The 9,921-nt window shown below is 44.9% G+C and overlaps 1 protein-coding gene and 1 long non-coding RNA gene across 3 annotated transcripts; one reads left to right on the top strand and one right to left on the bottom strand.

The window, feature by feature from the left end:
• Window positions 1–1,647: 1,647 nt before the first annotated feature.
• On the bottom strand, window positions 1,648–3,064 carry LOC109740559 (uncharacterized). 2 transcript variants are annotated; one of them, XR_002227337.3, is made up of 3 exons: window positions 2,802–3,064; window positions 2,648–2,717; window positions 1,648–1,915 (listed from the first exon to the last, which is right to left on the bottom strand). It is a non-coding gene; the product is annotated as an uncharacterized lncRNA (long non-coding RNA). The 2 variants fall into 2 exon arrangements; XR_005762288.2 differs by having other exon boundaries at window positions 2,648–2,723; window positions 2,802–2,903.
• Window positions 3,065–3,476: 412 nt separating this feature from the next.
• LOC120968127 (uncharacterized) lies at window positions 3,477–5,129 on the top strand. Its single transcript, XM_045231539.2, has 3 exons — window positions 3,477–3,589; window positions 3,882–4,031; window positions 4,261–5,129. Exons 1-3 carry the CDS (start codon window positions 3,515–3,517, stop codon window positions 4,846–4,848), a joined length of 813 nt encoding a protein of 270 aa, XP_045087474.2. The 5' UTR covers window positions 3,477–3,514; the 3' UTR covers window positions 4,849–5,129.
• Window positions 5,130–9,921: the final 4,792 nt, after the last annotated feature.

Raw genomic sequence — 9,921 nt, forward strand, 5'->3', positions numbered from 1 at the left:
CTATTCTATTCCTCGATGTTTTTAGGGTATATGGATATATATATATATAGGCGAAAGAAGTCGGTAAGGGGGGCCACGAGGGTGGGGGCGCGCCCAGGGAGGCAGGCGCGCCTCCCTGCCTTGTGGCCACCTCGAAGCTTCCCTGACTTCAACTCCAAGTCTCCTGGATCACATTCGTTCCAAAAATCACGCACCCAAAGGTTTCATTCCGTTTGGACTCCGTTTGCTATTCCTTTTCTGCGAAACACTGAAACAAGGGAAAAACGGAAACTGGCACTGGGCTCTGGGTTAATAGGTTAGTCCCAAAAATAATATAAAAGTGTTTAGTAAAGCCCATAAACATCCAAAACAGATAATATAATAGCATGAATACTTCATAAATTATAAATTCGTTGGAGACGTATCATATGTATTTTGCAAATTTTCTATGTCTACAATGCTCTGCATGGAGCTACTCTAGCTAATTGCTCACACTTTCAATATGTATCCAGATTGAGACTCAGAGTCATCCGGATCGGTGTAAAAGTTTGCATCGGCGTAACTCTTTACGACGAACTCTTTACACTACAGGAATCAGGAACTTTGCCATCTGCCATGGCGGACGGCAAAGTCATGCCTTGCGGACGGCAAAGCCCTTTGCCGTCAGCCAGCAGACGACAAAACGTCCGGCTGAACAAGCTACGGCAAATGGCACTTTACCATCTGCTGGCAGACGACAAAGATGCAAAGGCCTTTGCCGTCTGCCAGCATATGGCAAAGAGCCTATATTGCCCCGTTTATTTCTGTTTTTTCTTATATCAATTCATTTTCACAGAAAATCAAACACAGACACACACACACACATGTGTGTGTGTGTGAGACCAATATAGCATATCCAACACATATTACCAATAGTCATGAACACACATATATCCAACACATATCCAACACATGTTACCAATAGTAGCAAGTTTCGTCAATACATATACATAGTTTCATCAATATTACACAATTTCATCGATAGGTAGCAAGTTTCACAAAGTCAAAACTATCTTATTACTAAGATCTTCTCTGGATCTTCTTCTTTTCTTCCAACCTGCATAACAAAAACACTAAGGAAGAGAGAATGGGTTAGGAATAGAAATGTAGCATTTCACTTGGTGAAATGCAATGTTGTAGGATGTATTAGTGAGTAAAATATACTTTTTAGATTTTTCAAGATGTATTAGTGAGTAAAATATACTGCATTTAAATTGCGAGCACAGAGGCAGGAAGCAGTGCATGCACCCACAGATTTAAGATTGTGCCTTCATTTCATATAAAAATATATGTTCATTTGATGGTATAAATCATGCTCTTTATATCCGGCCGGTCCAATGATTTAATTAATTATTTTTGGATTATTTGGCATACTGCTGTAACTAAACGAAACCAATTGAGAAGAAAAATACAAAACTCTCAAGGCATACGCAAAAGTCGCAACTAAATTAATACCGAGATGACACATATAATCAGTACTACTATATGGTAGAAGGGGGGAACTGAAGGCAATGCTCTAAGAGGAACTTTTTATTGCGTGTAATAACCTCCTTGTGAAAATATGTGGAGTCACCATTTAAGTTGATTTTTCCAAACTACTCCAATCCTTTCAGATCAGTTACATCAGTATAAATGAACAGGCTCATATAAACTAATAATACTTGCCAGCCAACGCAACTGGGTATTACAGAACTGAACACCAATAAAATAGTAGAGGGTGTTAAAATTACCTACTCATTAGAAGAATTGTGATGTCAACCATAGCAGAACCATTTGTAGAACCACTAAATACATAAAACCAAGTCCCGCTTTCCAAATTAAAATATGAGGCGTCAAGTCGATCTTACTGAACAAAATTCCACATGAGTCACCTGCAAGTCACTCCACTGTTGTTATCCTGTACAGTTCAACAAACACAATGACATAAGCACATCTTTTTCAAACAGGAAAATAGAGGGCTGAATTGTGGAGAGCAAAAGGGCAGCCTTGAAACTGATTGAACTAAAGGGTAGACTTAGTATTATCAAGGCCAAAACCAAAAACAATCCCAGTTCTAACACATGACATACATAACGTACAGACAAAAAAGGGCCATCTAAAATGTCTACTTGTTCTAGTGGCCAACACATGGTAACAGGCAAAAACATCCACAAAGTCTCTCCTAAACCTCATAGCATTTATTGACAGCTGTCTTGTCAGGTGTGTTCCACTTGTTCATAAAGCATCCATGTCAAGAGCAACATGGATAATGCTGGATACATGGAGAACAGAGTCATATAACGTCTTGTAGGAACAAAAAATAAAAGAAAACAGCTGAGTCTGAATCTGACCATGCTACAAGACTATACCGACCACACACATTTCGAGTCAGCATTTTAAATCGGAATGTGCTGGTGACTACTGCTGATATGGTCAGTTTGAGCTTCATAACTCTAATTATGAAAAAGAAAATGCATTGAAATCAACTTGATCTGGCGTTGCCGATTTTTACATGTATACACCCATTTGGAGGCAAATCAAACAAATTAACCACGGCGGACTGCTCCAACTACGAGCAGGACCAACCCCAAAATAGCAAATTGCAGCCAAGAGACAAGAGGAGGGCTAAGCTAAGTAGCTAATCATTCACCTCTCCCGGAGCAAACGACGAGCAAGCACGCCAGTAGAGCCGCCTTGAGCAACCCGCGACGCTCCATGCCCTGAAACTTAAGAGAGAAAATCAGAGTAGACTCCAGCGAAAATCCCGCCAATCTTAGCGCACAGGAGCCACGGAATCGCCTTACCGGAGGGCCGAATCGCCTTACTAGAGCCGGGGAATGTGCCGACGATCCAGCATTATCCAGCATTATCCATTACCTCATAGCATCGGCCACGAACCTGGTGGCCGATGGGCTTGGCCGGCGCTGCTCCGACGAGGGGCGTCACTCCGGCAAGGAGGAGGCCCGTGCGGCGAGGAGGAGACCGGATCCGGAGTGGCCGGACGTCCCGCGGCCGGATCCGGGCGCGAGGTTCTTGACCCAGGTGGATATGGATGCGAGATTGGCCTTCTGGACGAGGTTGCGGAGCTCGGCCCGGAGCTGGTCGGGGTCGGGAGCGGGTAGCCTGAGCGAGTCGGGCTCCGGGTCGGAGGGGTCGTCGATCCTGAGCCCGCGCTCGCACTCGGCAAGGGCCTCCTCGTAGGCGCGGTTGTCGCTGGCTACTAGTTTACAACCCAAACCCGCGGTGACTAGCGATTTAACCCGTTTTCTGACGGACCGGGCCCATCTGTCAGCCCACGTGGCCACGCGCGCTCACGGCGCGGCCGTTAACGGCCGTTAGCCGACCGGCCCGGTCGGAACTGGGGTAAATAACCGCTCGGTCGGTCGGGCGCACCCACCCGCTCGCACACTCTCTCGTGCTCGCTCGCTCACTCCCCTGCTCTCACTCCCCTGCTCCAGTACGAGCTCGCCGCCGCTCGCCGTCTTCGAGGCCGGTGGCCGTCGACCTCCTTGCCGCAATGCCTTCCTGGAACGACGAGGAAACCAGCTCGGAGGAGGAGTGCGAGGTTGTCAGCATGGACATGGGACTTATGGTAAGTTCTTTGCCACCTAGGGTTAGGGTTAGGGTTAGGTGCTAGTAGCCCTAGGCTACAGCCATGGATGTTGCTGAGTGTAGTGTTGTTGTTGTGTGTGTGATACTGTTCTTGATTAGTGAGGGTGGGGTTTGATTGTAGGATTGAGGTAACCTAGGGTTCATCTCTGTACAGTGTTAGGGTTCATGCTGATTTGGAGATTTTTTAGTGATCAGGTTTAAAGAACAGTGCTTGTTGATTCTGGTATTGAGTGGAGATTGAAACCAGTGTTTGTTGGTTATTATGGTTGCAGGAGGAACCAGACACCACTGTGGAGCCCCTTTTCTGTGGCCAACTTGAGCTTGCTCATCCTAAGTGCATTCTGCACCAACTGAGGCCTATTAAGCGTGTTGCTTTTGAAGGGCCTGTAACAGGAAGGCGTTTCTATGGCTGCCCAGTCCAGGTTAGATGCCCATTAAGTTTTCTGTTATGGATGTTCAGTGATGTTTGATATGATGCAGCATTTTGTTTGATATGACAGTCACATATGTATTTTTGTCACTTTGGTAACTTAATCATGACATTGTAATAACTTATCATATCTCATTTATGTTATTCATAGTTAGAAAATCTCAAGTTTATCAAGTAGGTTGTAGAGTGGGGCCATAGTCTTATCACATTTACAAATGCAGGAAAATGGTGTGAATTGTGGTGTTGTAGAGTGGGTTGATGGGCCTTGGCCAACTGTTCTTCAGAGATGTTTGTGCAAACTATGGGAGATGTTCCATGAGCAGAACTTTGGAAGGGTACAGGACAAGGAGAAGTTTGAGAAGGAGTTGGCCAGGCTTAAGAGTGAACATGAAAGGGAGTTGGCCAAGCTTAGGACTGAAAATGACAAGTTTTGCATTGAGTACACCAAGCTTGTTGATGATGTATCCAAGATGTTTGATTGGCAGGATGGTAGGGTGGACAAGAAGGTGTACCAGAAACAAGTGGAGGAGGAAGAACTTGAGAAGAAGAAGAAGAAGGAGCTAGAGGAGAAAGCTATGTCGGAGGTGCAGATGGAAAAGCTCAAACTTGCAAAAGAGCAGAGGTGCATTTTGCAGAGCCAAGCTGATATCATCAAGAACACCAGGAAGGCTATGAAGGCTGTTGAAGTTGACAGAGATGTTCTTAAGAAGGAGAAGGCAAAGCTTGAGCTTGTTGTTGCTGAGCTGCTGAAAGAAGGGTATGGCAGCAAGGAGAAGTTAGAGCAAATCAAGGCCATCCTTGAGTCTTGAAGCTTGATCTTGGTGAAGTAAGTACATCCAAAGGCCTTTATATAAGGATGTGGCCTGGCATGACTGCAAGTGATTATGGGTGTACATTTTGGGGGAATGTGAAGTTTAACCTAGTGCAAGAACCTTATTTCCTATGTTGTTAAGTTGTAATGGATCACCTATTAAGTAGTGGAAATGGATCTCTTATGCTACTAAGTTGTGGAAATGTAGAATGTATGCTATTAAGTGTTCAACTTGATCTTATATCTTTTATATGTTATTTGTTAGCCTACTAATATTATTTCTGTGGGTATTTGGGCTTATTGGCCCACTAGTCTTTGACCAAATGCAACCCTAGGCCTGCTAAACCCAACCCCATCCATCTGTCAATATAAACCCCTCCCCACCCCCACCCTTTCCAAGTTACTCCACCAGCCGCCACCCAAAAGAAAACCACAGATGGATCCTGACATGGGAGATGTCACAGAGGAAGAGGGGGAGGCTGTGGAGGTTAGGACAGCAGCAGCAGCACAGAGGAGGAGGAGGAGGCGCAGGCAGAGGGCACAAGAGGCGGCCCAGGATGAGCAGCAAGAGGAGTTCAACCGCCGACTCTCCGACAAGGTACTGGAGAAGTGCAATGATGAAGAACTAGAGATGGTTTTCACTGGTGGCAGGGGAAGGTCATTCATGGAGATAATTATGTGGGCAAGGATGAGGGCAGTCATGGCTCCTCATCCAGCAACTAGGGCCAAGTGGGTCCGTTTCTTTGAGCGCTATGACTGATATTTGTGAGATTTGGATGTAATCTATCTTTCTAGATATCTGTAAGTTAATTTGAGAGATAATTTTGGTAGTATTTGTGAGATTTGGATGTAATCTATGAGACTATCTTTCTATCTATGTAACATTTGGATGTTTCTGAATAAATGTATGCATTTGGTCAGTTATGTATATCTCAGTATCTTATAATGCACTTGGTCAGCAACACCATCAATTTATCAAGTGTTGAATCCACATATAGATAAAAGTTGCAGATGAATTGAAGTTGCAGACAAGTGGAGAATCCACATAAAGTACCATATTACAAACCAAATCAAACAGTGCAGCATCAAGTACTTAGTGAGGCAGTGTTATGACAAACCAAATCAAACAATGCACTTGCATATAGAGTAGTTCAACCACTTCAGCTAGTTACCACTTGCATAAAAGTAATCTTTCAGCCTCCCAGATGGCTTCCTGACCCTCTTTGATCCATCCTGCATAGCACTTGTAGCAGATTGTCTAGGAGCAATGAAAGATCCATTGCCAGCTCTATTGGCAGCAGCTGACCTGGTGTTCTTTGCTGGAGAAGACCTTGATGACCTTGTGTTCTTTGCTGGAGAAGACCTTGATCCATTGCCAGAAATAGTTGTGTTCTTCTTCTTGGGAGGTGGTACTAGTGTTGAAGAAGAGGTGTTGGGCCTGCTCTTATTGAGAGGTGGTGGTACTGCTGTTGTAGCTGGAGCTGCCCTTTTCCTTGACCTAGAAGCTGTCTGTGTTGACACACTTGTTATTGAGGAGGAGTTGGTGCAGGTGCAGAGGCAGCAGGTACCCTTGGTGGCCTTTGTGCAGTTGCAGCCATTGAAGAACCAGCCTCAGAGTAGTTTGCTCTATTTTCCTACACAACAATATTAGTTAGAACTATTTTCCTACAAATGAAATGAATGTAACAATGCAATGAATGTAACAATGGAATGAATGGACATACCTGGTGCTTGTTCAGCCTCATCTGGAACTTAGGTTTCAAAGGGACACCACAATTGTTGATCCTGTGCCCTTGCTTCTTGCAGTTGCTGCATGTCACTGTACCAATCCTAGAAGTATCCTTTTTAGCTGGCACCTCAAACAGACCTTTCCTCCTGGCAGTTTGTTTTTTTACCTTTCTTTTCTCTAAAAACAGGGGGAGAAATATCATCACCAGGTGTATGAGGCCAATGGTCAGGACCTGGCACAGGGAATATTATGTGCTTATATGTTTCACAATACATGGGTTTCTTGAAGAAAGCAGAAACATAGTCTTCAGGGTGTATCTTCACTTTCTGCATTGCAGCAATGGCATGACTACAGGGGACAGCTGTCATGTCCCACCTCCTACAGTCACAGGTCTCATTGTTCAAATTAACACAATATGTGTTTTCAGAGCTACTAGTGACCTGCCATATTCCTGGCCGTGCCATGTATGCTTCACAATATTTAGCCCACTTCTTCCCCTCTTCTAAAATCTCTGAATAAGTAGGTGTGATTTCCCATCTGCATGTCTCTGTCTTCTCTCTGATCTTCTGAAACTTAATCATCAGCTTTGTTCTTATGCCCTCTAACATAGTCCTGATTGGTTTCTTCCTAACATCCAATATCATTCTATTGAATAACATTTTACTCATGGCAAATGTAAACACTAGGTTCAGAAAAATACCTTTTGCCTGTCAGACATAATTGTGTATTTGCCAAACTTATTGCCAGTTCCAATGACTGTTCTCAACTGTGTGAGAAACCATGTCCAACTGTCTGTCTCTTCCTTATCAACAACACCAAAAGCTATTGGAAGGTGTTATTGTTGCCATCCCTCCCTGTAGCTGCCAATATCTGCTGACCAGTGCTTAGCTTGATGAAGCAACCATCCAGACCTGCTAACATGATAACATGAGTGCCTAAGTACATCAATATTTACAAATCATATAAATTTCTGAATACTTACCTATAAATGGCCTGCATCCATTCAGAAAACCCTCCTTGCATGCAAACAAGCAGTAAAACATATAGTGAAACCTTGGGGTAGGAGCTGGGTTAAGTGGGTCCTCATGTGTTGTTACTATGCGCCTACTGCCAGGGTTAGTATCTAGCACACACTGCAGGTAGTCCCTTATTCTGTGATACTGGAGTTTGTGATCTCCTTGCACAACCTCAACTGCTTGCTTCCTTGCCCTATATGCCAAGCTTTTTGGCACATGCACACCAAACTTCTTCTTTGTGTATGACATAATTGTGTCAACACCAGCTCCAGGGTTGGATCTGACTGTATCCTCACAAACCTTAGCAACCCAATTGACTGTCACCTTTGTGTTCTCTCCACTTGCTCCACAAGTGTGATCCAGGTTCATCTTCTTGATACGGAAAGTTGCCTCATGAGCTATCTTGGAGGCAACTATGTAAAACTCACAACCATGTTTTCTCTCAGAGCACCAAGCAATAACCCTAGTTGGTTCATTTCTGTGATACTCAAAATTCCTAAGAGTCCTCACATGAAAATTTTTAAGTGCTTCTCTGAACTAAACTACATTTTCAAAGCACAAATGCATTGAAAACTGCTCATGTGCATCAGGCCTTTTTGGATCATACCATCTCCTCTCCTTCTTCTGCTTCTTCCTACCCTTTCTTCCAGATGGCAGCCTTGGTGCGTCCTCTTCATCACTTATGCCAAAATCACCTGGAAAACAGTACTCATCAGCTTCAGGGACATAATCTTCAAACTTGCTGTGCTCAGGCTCACTGTGAGACTTGCTAGTTGGGCCAGGTTTTCTAACTGGCTTAAGCTTTTTGGCTGCTTTTGTAGTTACAGCAGCAGGATCCACTACTTCTTCATCTTCAGAAACTATTGGTTCTTCCTCCCAAAACTCAGAAGGTTCTGAGTTAGCTGCACAATAGTGCTCTGCAGTATCAGTGCCAGCCTCATCTTCACCCCTACACCAAGCTTTGTAAGAAATTTTCTGCCCTCTGTAATCACCCCTAAAGAACTCAAAATCTGAAGATGATTTGTCATCTTCAACTTCATCTTCTTCCTCTGGTACATCTTCTTCCTCTGGTACATCTTCTTCTTCTTCATCTGCTTCTTCTTCTACATCTTCTTCTTCCACAACTGTTTTCCCCTTGTTCAAATTGCTGCTTTGATGTGTGTTCATGTAGGGCTCATCAGGGGTTAAAGATGGCAAGCTAGCATTAGAGGCAGGGTGCAGAACACCTTCTTGTGAAACTCTGTAAACAACAGGTTCACCAACATGATCAATGGGGATGTGTTCCTCATCAGCTGGGCTTGGATCAGTAGCTTTTCTGACACTGATGTTCAGTACCTTCTTATCAACAAATAAGTCAAGCATTTCCTCTAATGCCTCCTCACTATCCAGGGCCTCCACACCCTCCAGCCCCTTTCCCTCTTCCTTTACATAAGTCAGAAATGCATCCATGCCATAGCCCTCCAACTCAACCAATGCTAATATGGTCAGATAACTGATATCTGAGGAAACTGAATACTTTTTCTCCATATTATCTATTCCTTGAAAATGTAGCCTCAAGTCCCAAATCTCATCATCTAAGCTGTAGGATTAAATTGACAAACAATTATTTTTTATGTCACTGAACATTACTGAACTTTCTTCAGATATCAAGAACATCTATGCACTGACCAAATGAACTAACCAAATGCACTTTCTTCTACAGTAGCATGCCAAGAACAAACAATTACTAACCCTAGTTCTAATTTGAACTAAAGCCACGGAAATTTTAACTAAAGGACCCAGAAACATTGACCAGTGCTTACCTCACTCCACCAAAGGACGAAGCCCAATGGTGGCCGCCTGCTGGATCAGTGTGGATGCGCTTCGCCACTGCCCTAGCAGCGCGGACTTCCGGATCTGAGCTCGCCGGATCCACATGAGCTGCGGGCGGTGATGGCTGCTGCGACCGCTGCGCCGGGAAGCTCGAGCTGCCTAGCCATTTGCCCACCTCTGAGTGTCCACCGCCCTCCTGGCCGGTGCCGCCTTGCCTCAATAGCTCGCCGCCGATGACATTTGGCTGCGCCGCCGCCATCGCCCACCTAGGTCACTGCGGGGGAGAGGAGGGGGAGTGAGAGAGTGTGTGGCCGACCGCCCACTTTGGTTCCGACCGGACCCGGGTCGGCTAACGGCCGTTAACGGCCGCGCCGTGAGCGCGCGTGGCCACGTGGGCTGACAGATGGGCCCGGTCCGTCAGGAAACGGGTTAAATCGCTAGTCACCGCGGGTTTGGGTTTTTTGAAACAGCGGACCGCGCGTTCGGTAGCTTTCCGAGAAAAATTAAAAAGTGG

The sequence above is a fragment of the Aegilops tauschii genome, chromosome 7, assembly GCF_002575655.3.
Source record: "Aegilops tauschii subsp. strangulata cultivar AL8/78 chromosome 7, Aet v6.0, whole genome shotgun sequence".
NCBI lineage: Eukaryota > Viridiplantae > Streptophyta > Magnoliopsida > Poales > Poaceae > Aegilops > Aegilops tauschii.